General features: G+C 38.6%; 1 protein-coding gene across 1 annotated transcript; it reads left to right on the top strand.

Moving 5' to 3' along the window:
- The first annotated feature begins 2,224 nt into the window (after nt 1–2,224).
- Nucleotides 2,225–16,835, top strand: YIPF5 (Yip1 domain family member 5). The gene is made up of 6 exons (XM_066272876.1): nt 2,225–2,355; nt 2,911–3,030; nt 11,460–11,632; nt 12,455–12,600; nt 14,770–14,951; nt 15,879–16,835. The coding sequence occupies exons 2-6, from the start codon at nt 2,921–2,923 to the stop codon at nt 16,039–16,041; spliced, it is 774 nt and encodes a 257-aa protein (XP_066128973.1). The 5' UTR covers nt 2,225–2,355; nt 2,911–2,920; the 3' UTR covers nt 16,042–16,835.
- Nucleotides 16,836–17,774: the final 939 nt, after the last annotated feature.

Raw genomic sequence — 17,774 nt, 5'->3', positions numbered from 1 at the left:
ACTTTACATGTGCATGACTATTTTGTAACTACCAATCTGTACTTCTCATTCCCTTCACCTTTTTCACCCAGCCTCCCAACAGTCCTCCCCTCTGGCAACCATCAGTTTGTTCTCTGTATCTGAAAGTCTGTTTCTGTTTTGTTCATTTACTCTGTTCTTTGGATCCTGCATGCAAGTGAAGTCATATGGTATTTGTCTTTCTCTGTCTGACTTATTCCACTTTAATCGTCAGATTCTTGTACTTTGTTCAAATTTGAGAGTACTGTCTCTTTGGATAAGAAAAAATGGAAACATCAGAAGAAACAAGAGACTAGAATTTTTCAGTGATAAGATTACAACAATAAGTAGATAAAGAGATAAAGTGATAGGTTATTGCATATTGTTGATAACTAGAAACTCAGCTTTATAGGTAATGTAGTTTAAGAAGTACAATCATATGATTTTTCAATAGATATGTTGGGATATTTTTGAGAGTGAAAAGGAGGCAGTATTAATAATATGCTGGGAAAATCATGCTGGGCTATGTCCAGCCAGTCAGGCTTTATGGTCAGTGCCCCTCGAGTTATGCAGATGGTACCTACATCAATAAACTTTCAAATGATTTGTAAAAGGTGGTAAAATAAATAGTTCAATGAGAAATTTCAGAAATTACCTGATGGAGTAGGAAACCTCAAAAGGTAAGCTGCCTGTTCCTCTCTAGAGTACAGTCCTTGGCATTTTGGTTTCTGTTCTTTTGCTGTTGTTATTTTTGTTTGGAGGGGAGTGTGTTTGTTTGTTTGTTTTACTTGTTTCATTTTAACCAATAAAATTTTATTATTTCTTTGGAAACTGGTCCTAGAGCAGTGGCCAGGCTTCTTTTTGTCAGAATTTTGGTCCCAGTACACAATGCAGTGGCTCACGGTATAAATTTCAGTACTACGCATCCTGAAAGGTCCTGGCCTTGTAGCTCAGTTGTTCCCAAATTGCCGAGTTTGCAGGTTCCATCCCCAGTCAGGGCACATACAAGAATCAATCAATGAGGGCATGATGGGTGGAACAGTAAATCAGTGGAACAGCTAGTTGATGTTTTTTTCTTTTCTGTCTCTGTCTCCCTTCCTCTATCTATCTAAAAAAAAATTAAGTCCTGAAGACAGTTCTTGGTCATTGGTTAATACCATGGCATTTGGAGTTAAGAGTAGTCAGGATTTCTCCACTTTGAGAAAGTGATTTAATATAGCAGCCAGCAATTTTTTGTTTTTTGTTTTTTGTTTTTCAAAGAAATAATCTATGCCACTCATTAGTTCATAACATTCAGTAGTTTCCCTTTTCTTTCAGAACCAACACCAGACTCCAACAAGACCCTCTATCCTGGCCCTTGCCTGTAGCTCTAGTCTCAACTCCTACGTGGCTCCCCTCACTTGCTGCTCCAATCACCATGGCTTCATTTAGACCAATGATTTCCAAACTCCGATGTTACCCAAGAGACATTTTGCAATGGCCAGAGAATTGTTGTGACAAAGTAGGTGGGGTTGGGGGTGGGTGTACTATGGCACCTACTGGGTAGAGGTCAGGGATGCTGCTAAACAGAGGGCAGCCCCCTGCAACAAAGAATCATTTGGACCATAAGAGCCTTTCCTTACACCTTTCTTTACACTGCATTGTCCCTAATCCCAGGCCTTGCACAGGCTGCTGTCTCTGCCTAAAATATCCATGCTCTTCTCCTCCTTTCTCCTTCCCTTTTCCCTAATTACCTCCTAGTCACCCTTTGGATCACCACCACCTTCTCATAGCGGCTCTTATTCCAAGATGACTATTACAGCCTTTCAAAGAATTGTGAAGCACATAATAATATTAATAACAATTTTACATGTATTTGTGTCTGACTATCCCCTTCCTCACCACGCCAGGTGAGCAACTGTACCATCTAGCCGGTAGTCACCATAGTATCTCCAGCAGTTAGCACAGCAAGTCCAGTGAGACCGAGGCTCTGAAGTTGGTGGGTAGGACACAGGCTCCATCCGTTGCATTGCAACAGTTCTACCCTTCCCACCAAACTCCACTACTCAGGAATTCTACTCCCCTAAAAGAGCGATTAACAGCGGCTGCGCCTGCGCCTTTCTGCCTCCACTGCTAACGTCTACCGGAAGTATTCCTCTTTTTCCCATTGGTCGATACTGCACATGCCCCACCCCCATCGGTGTCCCACCCAGGAACTCAAAATCGGCCAACACGCCTGCGCAGGCGGGGCGTGCGCCGGAAGCAGTTCCTTGGCCTGTGACACGTAGCAACGGTGCCTGTTCAGGATCTCAACCTGAACTCCGGTGTTATCTGGCGCTGCAGGAGCTACTGCCGCCGTCGTCGCCGCCGCCGCGTTTGGTGAGTGTCCCAGGCCCGTGGCACCGCGTCCGGCTTCCCCCCGCACCTGTGCAGCGCGGCTTGTTGCCGCCTTTCGGCGCCGCGCCGGGTCCTGTCCTCAGACCCTCGCTCCCTTCCAGACCCTTGACATGACGCGGCCCCTGCACCAAAGGCGCGGCCTCTCAGGAGCCTGTACTTTCCTAGCAGAGGCCCAGGCCGTATTTTGCAAAGTGACAACCGCGTTGTCGTTGTAAATCCCAGCCCCGAGGTGAAAAAAATCATCGTTGTTGTCATTTTAGACCCGGTGAATCCACTGCCACTCCCCCATGACCCCGCCCCTAGCCCAAGGCTTCTCAGTTCCTTGAAGTGGAGGTGCCTTCCCAGGCCTTGACTTCGAGACCAGACGTTTCCTTAGCAACCCCTGTACCCCGCTCCCCCGACCCACCCTCCAAATGCTGCTTCCCAACATTTCAGAAGCTTTGCTGCCTTTGGGGCCATTTGCTTCAGCAGAGTGCCTGGGAGGAATTCCGGAGGCTCTTGGGTGAATCGGTCTCTGCTATTTGTCTTCTGCTACAGATCATTTGCAATGTCGGGCTTTGAGAACTTAAACACAGATTTCTACCAGACGAGTTACAGCATCGATGACCAGTCACAACAGTCCTACGATTACGGAGGATCTGGAGGACCCTATAGCAAGTAACTTCTCAGCTTTGGCAGTTTATTTACTGAAGGCTGCAGTGAAAGCGGGTGCCAGAATGGTTGATTCTGCCTCAAACTGAATGTTGTGAACATGCCCCTGCTGATCAGGAATGTGATTTTTCATGATCTTCCTCCCGCAGGAGAGAGCTGTGAACTGGTTTGGGTTTGGAGAGGTTGCTCTGTTTAGAGTTTGCTATCTTCTGCAAAATCTTCAGGTGTGATGTGGGTGGAAACGTAGATTGTTGAAGCACCCTTTTTAGTAACAGTATTTGAACATAATTTAAGATATGGATAGGAGTCCAGGGGCCTAGGAGATAGGCTATTTGGTCCACAGAACAACTTAAAAATGAAAATCTTTTCATGGCTTCTTTAGTAGTTAAGATAGTCCAACTTTCAGACTTTATCAACATTAATTGAAAGTGTTAGTGACAGGATTTAACAGTGTCACCTTCCTGTTATGAATCATCAGGTGATTTTCTTAGTGATTGATAGTCCATTTTATTATTACTTAGACAAAAAGTTTGTCAGTACACAGAAGTTGCCAGTTGCATTTTGAAGAGGGGGACTCAAAGCCTTTCAGCCTTGAACTGTTAAAAAAATGATTTTTTAATAATTCCTAGTATTTATGACAAGAATACACTAACTGAAGGCTTTATCAACCTCCTCTAGGACATCATATTCTTAGTTGCTTAGGACCTTAAAGATAATCTTACCAGCCTCCTGACTAGTGAAGGAGTTTCCTATACCAGAGTTACTTAACCTCTTTCAGATGGTCCAGGGTTCCTTTAAGAATCTAATGAAAACTATGGGCCTATTTCTGAGAAATATGTGCATATATGCAAATATCCATATAAATGTGCATGTGACTTCAGACAGTTCATGTGTCATCTATGTTCATCTGTAAGCCATGAATTAAAAACCTCATGCAGACTAACCCAGGATGAGGGAAAGGAGAAATTATATATATAGTCATTCTGATAGAGACATTGAGTATTAGAACATGTTTGAGTTAATAAATCTGAATGGAAATGCCCAAGAATTTAAAAAACAAAGCAAAAATCAAATGTCCTATATTCTGGTCTGTCTTGGATAGGTTATATTTTTTACAATCAGACCTCTTGAATCTGCTTATTTTGATATATATAATTTTTTTAGGTGAGAGGAGGGGAGATAGTGAGGCAGACTCCCGCATGCACCTCACAACCGCATATGAGGCCAGTGCTTGAGTACCAAGCTATTTTTTAGTGCCTGAGGCTGATGCACTCCAACTGAGCTATCCTCAGTGCCTGGGGCTATGCTGGAACCAGTCAAGCTACTGGCTACAGGAAGGGAAGAGGTAGAGAAGCGGGAGAGGGAAGAAGGGAGAAGCAGATGGTTGCTTCTTCCGTGTGCCCTAATCAGGAATCAAAATCTGGATCCATATGCTGGGCTGATGCTCTATCCACAGAACCACCGGCTAGGACCTATTTTGATATATTTTTTCCTCTATTCCCTAAAACTTAAGACAGTGAACCCATAATGAGAGTGAGCATGCAAAAAATTCTTTAGGAATTGCTTTTTTTTCTGTTAAATTCTCAGTATATATCATTGAGGATTTATTTCTTTGCTCAGTGAATTGGGCAGAATTGGAAAAATAACATTGAGAAATTTTTACTAGTTTACTTACCTAATTATGTATATTTGTGCTTATTCTGTATATGAGAAGGCAAATAAATATAAGATTAGCCATACTGCAGCGATGGGGCTTTGGAAAACCTACTTCGTATACAGGTCTATTTTTAACCAAATTATATAGGGTGAGACAAAAGTAGGTTTACAGTTGTGAGTATGCAAAAGAGTTTATTCTTGTACTATAATTTATTACATTATAAATTATTACAAATACAGTGTGTCCATAAAGTTATGGTGCACTTTTGACCGGTCACAGGAAAACAACAAAGACGATAGAAATGTGAAATCTGCACCAAATAAAAGGAAAACTCTCCCAGTTTCATACCTGTTCAGTGCAGTTTGATGTGGGCTCATGCACAGATTTTTTAGGGCTCCTTAGGTAGCTATCCCGTATAGCCTCTACAGACTCGTCACTGACTGATGGCCTACCAGAAAGGGGTTTCTCCACCAAACTGTCGGTTTCTTTTAACTGCTTATCCCACTGAGTAATGTTATTCCTATGTGGTGGCGCTTCCTTATAAACACGCTGATATTCACGTCGCACTTTGGTCACAGATTTGAATTTAGCGAGCCGCAGAACACACTGAACTTTCCTCTGTACCGTCCACATCTCGACTGGCATGGCCGTGGGCTGCTCCGCTGTGTACATGGTGTTACATCATAATCTGCGCATGTGCACATGCTGCCACATCATCCTACAGAAACTGGGAGGGTTTTCCTTTTATTTGGTGCAGATTTCACATTTCTATCATCTTTTGTTGCTTTCCTGTGACCGGTCAAAAGTGCACCATGACTTTACAGACACACTGTATTTTTATGTTATTTTGCATACATACACTGTGAACCTACTTTTGTCCTACCCTGTATTGATGTTTGGTCTTGGCAGAATTATTCCACTGCCTCTGCCTTTTTTCCCTATCCTATTGATGTTTACATCACTTAAAGGTGTAACTTATCATTCATTCCATTGATCTCATTTCAGTTTTCCAGAGCAGTTGTTTAAATATTCTGTTGCTAACTCTTCTCACAAATCTGTTCCAACCGAATTATGTACCAGTAACTATTGCTTCAGTACTAGTAAAGAAGTTTTGTTCCAAGTGCTTATATACTCATCAATGCCAGTTAATGGATATGAGTTTGTAGGTGATGCCTAGGAAAACAGGAATCTTGATGTATTAGTAATAATAACTGCATTTCTTAGCTTTACAAAAAAAAAAAAAAAAAAAAAGACCACTGTCCTTTTCTATTTCTATATGTCCATCTCAGTTTATCAAATATTTTGTTTGTTGTGCTAACTTGGTAATAAAGATCAGCTAATAACTTTTATCTATTGATGAAAATATAAATTTGAATAGTATATGACTTGGATTGTCTTCAAGTTTTACTTATTAGTCCATAGTTTTTAGTATTTTTCCTATGAAGTCAGCTTTAACATTTTTCATAGTTTACTCTGTTAGAACTTTATAAATAACTTTCATATAGTCACATAAAATCAGCAAAAATAAAAAACAATAAATCAAAGGCTATTTGATCTTCATCTATTGAGTTTTATGAATGTTATATTTGGACAGGACCCACACTACATTCTAGATATGCCTATAAGACATACAGTAATCCCATACATCTCTTTTTAAGTATTGAAAGCTGGTATTACTCATTTTTGACCTAACCAATAATACCTTTATGGACTATATATGGATTTTCATGAGCTTACGTAGCCAACCCAGTATGCTAAGAGGCTTTGTCTTTGCTGATGATTATGAGTGCCAAAGTAGGTTTACTGTCTGTTGCTTTTCTTGCTCTACAAGTGTTGATTTAGTCTACAAAGATAATGTCTACCATACTATGTTTTAGATTAAAGTTAGCAGAAGTGAGTCGGGAATTTTTCTGACCAGGTCTTGCCAGCAAAGGAAAGTAATAGAATTCCATGGTATTGTCATTCTCACCTTGAACCTTGAAGAAAAAATGCTAGTGCGTCTTTGAAGCTGCCATTTGTTTGCAGTATTTCTCTTCCTTCCATGAAATTTATAGGTTTATATCAGTGTTCTGAAATATGGACTGCAGACCCAGATGGGTCCTTGAGACCTTTCAGAGAGTCTTTAAGGTCAAAACTATTTTTGTAACAATACTAAGACATTATATAGCTTTATATAGGTGTGTTGACTTTTGCACTGATGTTGCAAAAACAATGCTTGGTAAAACCGCTGGTATCCAAATGTGAATTAAGACAATGGCATCAAATTATTCTATTAATATAATAGTAATCATTTCATTCTTCATTGCCACACACTTAGTAGGGGGTAGGGGAACCAATTTTGTTTCAGGGTGTCCTTGATGAAGCAGTAAGAATTACAGTTTTATTGTATCTTGACCCTTGAGTACACACATTTTAAAAATATTCGGTGTGATAAAATGGGAAACAGTCAGAAAGCACTTCTATTTCACCTGGAAGTATGATGATTATCTCTAGAAAAAGCCCCTGTGCAATTTGAGTCTCAAACTGAGTAAGCCATTTTTTCGTGAAACCCATTTTTTTTTGGACAGAACTGACAGAGAAACTATGGTTATTCAGAAGTGATGTTTTGCCAGGTATTTTCTCAAAAATGAATGAAGGGAGCCTGTTACTCCAAGGAAAATAATTGACAGTATATGTGGCCAGTGATCAAATTAGTGTTTTCAGGCAAAAATTAGGATTTTGGAAAGCTTGTATCCATCACCGTGAACTTGTCAGCTTCCCAGTGATTAACCACTTTTTTATAGAGATCTCTGGTGACAACAACAAATGTGATTTTTATATTTATGTTATGTAAGGGTGGGGCAAAGTAGGCTTATAGTTGTGTATATGCAAAACAGCTTATTCTTTGTATTATTATTTATTGTATTATTTTTCATATGAAAAACCTACTTTTACCCACCCTGTATATTTTATATTAAATGTTAGTATTTGGAATATCTGAATAACTCATACCAATATTTTCTAAATGGCCAGTACATAATGTTACAAAACCATACAGAAATAAAAAAAGAATCCTTTCAAAGTGCAAGACAGATTGATGTATTCTGATGCAGTAGAGTATGAAAAATTTATTAGTTTGAGTTTCCATGTTGCAACTTAAATTTAAAAATCTACCTTGCTTTGAGTTTTGATGTATCAAAAGCAATATTCTAGATAATATAGAAGGTTCTTAAAAAGTACTTTTTTCCAACTGCAAGTTTGCAACACTAGATTTCTTCAGATACTTCAGTTAAAACAATATAGCACAACAGATTGAATGCAGAAGCAGATAGAAAACTTTTTAGCTATCTTCTATTAAACCATATTTTGTTTTTGAGATTATCAGTACCACATTACTCAGTAATTTTTCATTTATGCTAACATATAATAGATTTATTGTTACTTTAAATAAATTAATAAATACATTAGACATTTCTCAGTTTTAATTTCTAATATGATAAATATTTATAGGTATAACCTACATAAAACAGCCTTTAGGCTCTCAGTACTAAATTTTAAGACTATAATGTGTGTGTGTGGGGGGGTCCTTAAGATCAAAGAATTTGAGAACCACTAGTCTATACCATTCTTTTTGGTTTTTCTATTGCATATACATTTCACATTTATCCGTTCCCTGTATGTGTTAGAATAAAATACAGTCTGTTTATGCAGATTGTAGGAACCTTCATAAGGAGCTTTTCTAACTATTTCATAAACTCAGATGTGGATTTATGGTACATTCTAACAGTAATGAACACAGTAACATATTGTACTAAATCAGAAAATGTAAATTCTTGTCTTAGTTCAACCAGCTGTCCCTGTGGGGGGTGTCTATATGTGTGTACGTAAATAGAAATCACCATATTTATATTCCACTCTGACTGGGGAAGTGCATGTAAAGATAAATTATTATAACTGTCTCTGTACGCTAGGATTTGGGAGGGATTTTTATTATGATTGTTAAGAGTTAGAAAGTCTAGTTTTGAATCCTGCTACCACATGGGCAAATCATTTTAATCCACATCTCAGTCTCCACATCTTCATAATGGGGAGGATGAAAAAATTAATTTCTTAGAGTTGTAGTGAATATGAGATGATCACATTAAACACTTATAAAAGTGCATTACAAAGTAATATTAAAAAGGTTATGTTTTTGGAAATTTTCCATAGATCATATAAACCTATATATTCTGTATAACATTTTAGAATGTCAATAAACAATATTTATCAAAAGGGAACTGTAAACAGTGCTTTAAATAAGTCCTGTTTCTCTGTTTCCAGGTTCCTTTACCTATATATTTATACACACATACATACAGAAATAAAGATACTTAAACACATACAGAGATGTGGATATATTCTGAAAAGCAGAGTTAGGATAGGTACACGTGCTATATACTATTCTGAACATTGTTTCTTTCCTTCCCACTGAATATTTCTTGATTAACATTCCTTATCAGTACATATGCAACTGCCTCATCTTTTTTTTTTTTTAATTCAGTGAGAGGAGGAGAGGCAGAGACAGACTTCTGCATGTGCTCTAACTAGGACCTACCTGGCAAGCCCACTAAGGGGCGATGCTGTGCCCATCTGGGGCATTGTTCCATTGCTCAGCAACAGAGCTCTTCTTAGTGCCTGAGGCAGAGGCCATGGAGCCATCCCTAGCACCTGGGCCAACTCTCTCCAATCGAGCCATGTCTGCAGGAGGGGGGCAGAGAGAGAAAGAGAGAGAAGCAAGATGGGGAGGGGTTGAGAAGCAGATGAGTGCTTCTCCTGTGTGCCTTGACTGGGAATCCAACCCGGGACTTCCACACGCCAGACTGACGCTTTACCACTGAGCCAACCAGCCAGGAGCAACTGCCTTATTTCTTTTATAGGTGCATAGTAATTTATGCCCTAATCACAACATATATACTGATAGCTACTTATATTGTTTAGTTCTATCATTTACTGTTAAAATAATGCTGCAGTAAATTCTATATTTTTATATAACCAGAAAAATAAATAGCATCTTGTTTTTCAGCATATATTGGACTAGTGAGGTGAGTCTCAAGAATCCCACTGGAATTTCCAAATGGCTGTGTGTAGTTAAAAATTGTACATTGCTTTAGTTTGCTTTTAATGAAGATGTTTATTTAAAAGTTAGGTTTAGGCCCTGGCCGGTTGGCTCAGCGGTAGAGCGTCGGCCTGGCGTGCAGGGGACCCGGGTTCGATTCCCAGCCAGGGCACATAGGAGAAGCGCTCATTTGCTTCACCACCACCCCCCCCCCTTCCTCTCTGTCTCTCTCTTCCCCTCCCGCAGCCAAGGCTCCATTGGAGCAAAGATGGCCTGGGCACTGGGGATGGCTCCTTGGCCACTGCCCCAGGTGCTAGAGTGGCTCTGGTCTCGGCAGAGCGACGCCCCGGAGGGGCAGAGCATCACCCCCTGGTGGGCAGAGTGTTGCCCCTGGTGGGCGTGCCGGGTGGATCCCGGTCGGGCGCATGCGGGAGTCTGACTGTCTCTCCCCGTTTCCAGCTTCAGAAAAATACAAAAAAAAAAAAAAAATAATAATAATAAAAGGTTTAATTTTAAAATTTCAACTAATATTTATAGAGGTCATTAGATTTTTATATTTATCAAAAGGGAACTGTAAATTTTTAAAAGGTAATTGGACTAAAGGATTTCTACAGCTTTTCAGGTCTCTTTTTTAAAAATGTCTTGATTTTTAAATAATTATTTTACTTCAGTATTTCTTACTGTGTAATTAAATTAGTCCCATTGATGGATAAGCCACCCCCCCCCCCCAGATCATTGTAAAACAGTTGCTTAAAAATATTGCCTCGGCCTGACCTGTGGTGGCGCAGTGGATAAAGCGTCGACCTGGAAATGCTGAGGTCGCCGGTTTGAAACCCTGGGCTTGCCTGGTCAAGGCACATATGGGAGTTGATGCTTCCAGCTCCTCCCCCCTGTCTCTCTCTCCTCTCTCTCTGTCTCTCTCTCTCTCCTCTCTAAAAAAATGAATAAATAAAAATTAAAAAAAAAAAAGCTTAAAAAAAAATATTGCCTCAATATCCTTCTGTTCCATATTGTTTTCCTCACTAACATAACCATGGTAAGGTTTCTCCCTCTAAAATACAGGATTTGCTAATATAGCATGTACCAAACAAAACAATAAGTATTCAACTACTTTGAAATATTAAAAGCACAGTTCAAATGCAAGTTGTACTAATAATGTTTTATTTGGGGCAGAATGCTTTCACAAAGAAACAGTTTGATTTTTCCACTCTGGTTTGAAACTGATGGTTGTTCTGAAAAAGATTTAGCAACTTGCAAAGAATAACATACTACAAAGGGTAAAGAAGAATGATTTTTTATTCGGTGGAGATCCAAATTACAAAGGAAAATTATATAACATGTAGTACAAAGTCTGTCATCTGTTTTCATTCATGGCTTTAGAAATGAATTTCGTTCCACAGCTATCTTTATAATAAAATATACAAAATTTTTAAAGTTTTCATTTATTGAGCTAATGTTGAAAAGTTAGTTTGTAAAGTGCTTATGATGTGCTGCATAAGTGAGTGTTGCCTTATCAGGAAGCTTCTCTATAAAAGAGACAACTTACTGTCAATAATCAGCTTGATCTTATTAATCATTTTAACCTTCATTTATTAAAATTTGCAAAGTAGATATCCTAGGAATTGCATGACTAAGATTCCCTGTCAGGGATACTAACTGTGCTGAGTGATGTAATGTGGGAAATGTAACTTATTTGATTCACAGACAGTATGCTGGCTATGACTACTCGCAGCAAGGCCGGTTTGTCCCTCCGGACATGATGCAGCCGCAGCAGCCATACACCGGGCAGATTTTCCAGCCAACTCCGGCCTATAGTCCAAGTACACCTCAGCCGTTCTATGGAAACAACTTTGAGGATGAGCCGCCTTTATTAGAAGGTCAGATTGGTTGCAACCCTTGATAGTATTTTATATTATCCAGCTGATTAGTGAAAATAAATCTTAATTTGGGGAAGTTGTCCTTCCCTTTGAAAGAATAATTTTTTAGAAAAAAGTTTCTACTAACTGACCCATTTTGAACAAGTTATATATGAAACCTCATTAAGGGACCAGATTTTTAATATATCTTTATAAAGTATGTCAATATATTACCATTGACTTTGACTTCATATTGGTTCAGTTCTGCCTGTGGAGGATATAAAAGGAAATGGCATAGTATTGATTATTCTTCATGGAAGTAAGCAGCAGAACTGGTAACATCACTGAAAAGTATGGCGGTTTTCAAATTGTATCCCAGAACCCATAACACAGTAGTTATGGACATTTTCTTTGACAGTGTGGGTTGGGATTGGATACCCTTTGAAAGTATAGTGACAGCCATGAATATGCTCGTCAGAAAATGGCACACGTATGCATGCAGACATAGTTTTGTATACTGGTTTATGAGGCCTCACGTGTTCCTGAAGTCCTAAGTAAAAGACACCATGCCATATAGTTTTTGCTATGCAGTCATAGTTGAGAATGCCTGTTTCATCATATTCATACTCTTTCCAGCACAAAACCAGAAATTGGGTATTTGTAGGATAAGCACCACAATCAGTAAAGACTGGTATTGAGGACTCACCTAAATAATATCATCTGGTATCACTAGATCCTCTTCTGATGCTGAGTGTTTCATTCTATTTCCTGTTCTGACAGATTCTGGTAATCTAACTGTATATCATAAATCCTAATTGATGTCCTTATCTTCTCTTCCTTCAGAATTAGGTATCAATTTTGACCACATCTGGCAGAAAACACTCACAGTGCTACATCCATTAAAAGTCGCAGATGGCAGCATCATGAACGAGACGGACCTGGCGGGACCCATGGTGTTCTGCCTCGCTTTTGGTGCCACGCTGTTACTGGTAAGATGTAGTTGCAGCTCTCAGTGTAAAAGTGAAGAACAGTCACTAAGTGTTCTACTAGAGTCGTTTTTTCTTTTTTAGTGAGAGAGAGAGATAAAGAGATGAACAGATAGGGACAGACAGGAAGGGAGAGAGATGAGAAGCATCAACTCATGGTTGCGGCACCTTAGTTGTTCATTGATTGCTTCTCATATGTGCCTTAACCAGGGGGCTCCAGCCGAGCCAGTGACCCCTTACTCAAGCCAGCGACCTTGGGCTTAAGTCAGTGACCATGGGTCATATCTGTGATCTCATGCTCAAGCCGGCAACCCCGAACCCTGGACTCAAGCTCATGAGCTCATGCTCTAGCCAGATGAGCCTGTGACCGCAGGGTTAGGAACCTGGTTCTTTAGCGTCCCAGGTCAACACTCTATCCACTGCGCCACCACCTGGTCAGGCCACCTAGAGCCTTTTTGCAATTGTTATACATCAAGTGTTTGATGTGTTTTGAATTGTATTGAGTTGCTTGAATTTATACTTATTCATCACGTCTCCATTGATAATTACCAGCGCCGCTAGTAATTCTGGGTCCTGAGGGAGAACAGTGCAGAATTAAGAAAATAGACTCACCGACAAAAGAGGATGGGATCGGGAAACCTCTTCAATGCCGATGGCAAGATCAGAGAGAGCGAGCTCCAGTCTTTGCTTTATTATATAGCAGGGGTCAGGAACCTTTTTGGCTGAGAGAGCCATGAGCGCCACATATTTTAAAATGTAATTCCGTGAGAGCCATACAACAACCTGTGTACGTTATGCATTATCCAGTAAAAATTTGGTGTTGTCCGGAGGACAGCTGTGATTGGCTCCAGCCACCCACAACCATGAACATGAGCGGTAGGAAATGAATGGATTGTAATACTTGAGAATGTTTTATATTTTTAACATTATTATTTTTTTATTAAAGATTTGTCTGCGAGCCAGATGCAGCCATCAAAAGAGCCACATCTGGCTCGCGAGCCATAGGTTCCCAACCCCTGTTATATAGCATAGACAATTAAAGCCTTTAATCCAATATACAAATAGGGAAGTCTCTGATACAAGGCCACTCATCTGAGGCACAGATTGGATTCCTCATAAGAGTGCACCACCCTCCATCATGCAACAGTCAAGTGTGGGGAAAAGCTTAGTATTGAAAAGATCTTAGTATTAAAAGAGTAGGAAAGGCTACAACGACCCCGCCAGCCTACAGCCGTCTCCCACAATTGAGAAATCATTTATTCCAGTAAGTTGTCCAATTATTAGGGAAAAACAAAAAATAATAAATGAATAATATGTGTGGTTTTGTTCCTTCCTCAGAATCTCTCTCACTTATCAGAGATTGATAAAATTTTTTAGCTGATTGCTCTTTTTTTTTAATCTCTAGATCTTGGCTAGTTTTTACTTGTGGTGCTGGCAGTTATTTTTGTTATTTTGTCTTTTAATAAAGGGAAAACTTAAAGAACAAGAGGTTTTAGTCTTTATCTTCCATCTAAGAATGTTAAAACATATTGAAAATGAAATTTGTAAAGATAATTATTAATATTTTATTTTATCTAATGTGTCTGAATTAGAAGAGATAAATGCTGTGATGAATGGACGATGTAGTTTTTTGGTTGAAAAGGCTGGGCATGAACTCAGTCCTCCTGCTCCGTCTTTGATCTCTGATACATAATTCTGTGATTTTCACCTAACAAATTGTTTTGGAGATTAAGCAAGGCAGGTTATGTGAGAACACTTTGAAAATTTTGAAACACTGTTCAGGTGTGAGGGTTTATTATTACTACATGAGTGAATTCATCAGTGAACTCAGCTGAGCCCTTTTAAACTTCCACATGCTCAAAATCAGGTGTCTTTTTAGAAATCTAGTATTGTACCATAATTTGCATGTTTGCTGAATTTTATGCCAACCTCAAATACTAACTGGAAAATAAAAAACAAATATCTCTGTGTTGGGAGGTGGATACTTTAAACTTTTTAAGATGTAAAAGCTGATCTGTTTGGGGCTTTCATTGTCTGCATAAAGAAATACTTCTGTAGATTTGGATGCTCACAATTGAATATTTTCTATATGTACCATTTTAGGTGAAATGGTAAAAAATAACTTTTTTTTTTTTTTTGCCCTTTAACTTGTAATCTTTTCTTTATCCATAGGCTGGCAAAATCCAGTTTGGCTATGTATATGGGATCAGTGCAATTGGATGTCTAGGAATGTTTTGTTTATTAAACTTAATGAGTATGACAGGCGTTTCATTTGGTTGTGTGGCAAGTGTCCTTGGATACTGTCTTCTTCCCATGATCCTGCTTTCCAGCTTTGCAGTGATATTTTCTTTGCAGTAAGTACCAGTCTTTATTTGGGTGTTGATTGACTGATTCTGTGTAATAGGATTTACTTCACCATCACTTTGAGATAAATCTCTAATTCAGCAAGCGTTGGATGGTGCTTCTGTGACTGAGGACTCTGCTACAGGTTTTTCAATGATGAACAGAACTGAGAATGAATTTTAGAATCTTTTATTCCATCTTCTGCTTTTACCTGTTTTAAAGAATTTCACTAGTTTTGTATTCACTTACCAGTGTCTGTTAATAATTAAACAGTGGTGATTGTTAATATAAATATTATATGCATACAAAGTTAAACAGAGCTTTAAAAGATGAGCACATGTCAACTATTGTATTTGATTCTGAGATTTGGCAAGGTGATGGCTTTACAGTGTTGCTTTGGGTAAAAACACTTCAGATTCTCAGCATAGAAACGGTTTCACTCTCATTTGTTGAGATTGATATATTTATATTTAATTCTAAAGAAGATATTTTCTACTAAACAGTGTTTTCCAACCAGGGCAAACTTTGCTTTCAGGGGGTTTTTGGCAATACCCAGAGACAATTTTGGTTGTCACAACAGTGGGGGACAGGGTGCTACTGGTAACTTACGGCTAGAGGCCAAGGATGCTACTGAATGTCCACAAAATGCACAGAACAGCCCTCACAGCAAAAGTACGTTCAGCCCAAAGTCAACAGTGCCAAGGTTGAGGAACCCGGTGCTAAACGTATCGTAGTGAGCTCTTTATCACATGGTTAGTTCATCATCTTTGAATTCACTGTGAAGTAGTACATTTGAATATTGGGGGAATCTTGATTATTTCTGCAGATGTCTACATGTGGATTTAAAATGCTTTATTTTAAAATTGCTTATTATAATATATTCTTACATAACTAATCTCTTCTGTCTCCCTCCCCCCATTTTTCCTTGTTGGTTACAGAGGGATGGTAGGAATCGTTCTCACTGCTGGAATTATTGGATGGTGTAGTTTTTCTGCTTCCAAAATTTTTATTTCTGCATTAGCCATGGAAGGACAGCAACTTCTAGTAGCATATCCTTGTGCTTTGTTATACGGAGTCTTTGCCCTAATTTCTGTTTTTTGAACTAATTCTCGGATGTGGACATCATTGGGCCAAACACACAAAAAGGACTTTGAACTCTGAAATCGGACCAGCAAACGGCTACAGTGCAACTCTCGTGCAGACCTGACATTTATCTGTGGAGCAGTGGAAGGAATGATGTATCTTTTGTTCATTGTTATAGAACTTTGACTACCATATTGGAGTTAGCTGCAGTATGATTAGCTTGAGTGTTTGTGCTTGTGCAGACAGGAGTACTGTTGCTGTCCTGTTCCTGCAGCTTTGAGAACAACTTTTTCCTTAAATTATTGTGATGTTTTTGATAGATTTTTATCAACTGTGGGGAAGCTAACCGCAGAGCTGATAATCTTTCTTAACAACCCGGTCACAGTCAAGAAGACACAAGACTTATTGCAGAAATATTTTTCCAAGTAATTAGGAAGGAAAAATTGCCGTTATGAAGTCAGCTGCACCTCAAGCAAAAAAGCGATCTCAATGTAGAGTTTATGAGTTTGCACTTCAAACATTTGACATTCCTTTATATTCTCATGGACTTTGTGCTCAGATTCAGCGATACAGAGTTCATAGTCTGCCTCATTGTAGATGTGAACTGGGAACACCTGTTTAGGTGTTAGCATTGATAAGATCACAGTGACCTGGACTGGTCACAGTAATGCTCATGGTTGGATCTCCATGTCACCCAGGAAAGAGAAAATCACTAACCTGTTCTGAAAAAAATATTTAAAATGTCATTTTCAGTATTTCAGTTATCAATGTTCAAGTACATTTGATGCTTATTAAAATTTTCCCAATTTTAACTGTGTTGAGTTTACTTTTGCTAAACCGCTGCTCTCAGCGTCCTGTTGTCTGTAGGGCCTGGTTTCAATGGGGAGTCCCACTTTATCCTCAGGTTTCAGAATAGAAGTCATCCAGTATATAATCAGAAAAAGAAAGAGCTTTATCGAAAAGCAATTTACTTGAAGTTACAACATTGTTTCTTTGTATTAAATTTATTTGGTTATTATTGTTCTGTTCTATTGCCAGATAATCTCTAAGGAAATTCTGTATCTTGTGAATGGACCGTTGACTTTTTCTGAAGAAACTGCCTCTGGTAAAGTTTAGTCCTAGTTATGAGGAAGGTGCCGGATGAGGAGGAAAATGTTGCCTTTTTAAAAAGAGATTTTCAGACTAAACTTCTTTTTTAGATCTGGTTTTCATTCATAAAAGGAAGTTAAGGCAATAAAACTTTTCTTCCAAGTAAAGATCATGATTGCTAATCTCTGGAGTCACGTAAATATGTTTTTCTTCATTAGACTTGATCTCTTGAAGGAGTTCACTCATAATTTGTTTTGGGGTTTTCAAATTTACAGAATTGTTTTAGAATAATTTTGTATTATAATTTTTGGATGGTCTCTCTTTTGTCCTTTTTAATTAATTTTATAATTATAATTCTTGTTCAGGCAAATGTAGTAACTGCCTTCCGTTAATACTGTCTAGTTCTTTTTAATGAACATGGCAGGTGGTGCTTTGGAAATTAAATTCTCTCGCTGTTAGACTTAAGACCATGAATCTTCAGCCGGATTCTCCAAATGGTCAAGTTGTTGTTTTGCCTCTTGCCCCCCCAACAAAAGTTTAAACTTTTAGTTTAAATAAATCAGTGTTGTAGAGATTTTTGTTTTTCATTGTCTTTTATTTGACTCCAAAATGATTAATGCAAAATTATTTTATATTTACTTTGTTATTCTGTTGAAACAGCT

This window comes from Saccopteryx bilineata, chromosome 4 (assembly GCF_036850765.1).
Source record: "Saccopteryx bilineata isolate mSacBil1 chromosome 4, mSacBil1_pri_phased_curated, whole genome shotgun sequence".
Classification (NCBI taxonomy): domain Eukaryota; kingdom Metazoa; phylum Chordata; class Mammalia; order Chiroptera; family Emballonuridae; genus Saccopteryx; species Saccopteryx bilineata.
This window is presented reverse-complemented; position numbering and strand designations above follow the sequence as displayed.

Coding starts and splice junctions, on each gene's coding strand:
- YIPF5 (XM_066272876.1), top strand. CDS start 2,921: ATGTCGGGCTTTGAGAACTTAAACACAGATTTCTACCAGACGAGTTAC. Junction 11,633..12,454: donor TGAGCCGCCTTTATTAGAAG/GTCAGATTGGTT, acceptor CTCTTCCTTCAG/AATTAGGTATCAATTTTGAC. Junction 14,952..15,878: donor GCAGTGATATTTTCTTTGCA/GTAAGTACCAGT, acceptor TGTTGGTTACAG/AGGGATGGTAGGAATCGTTC.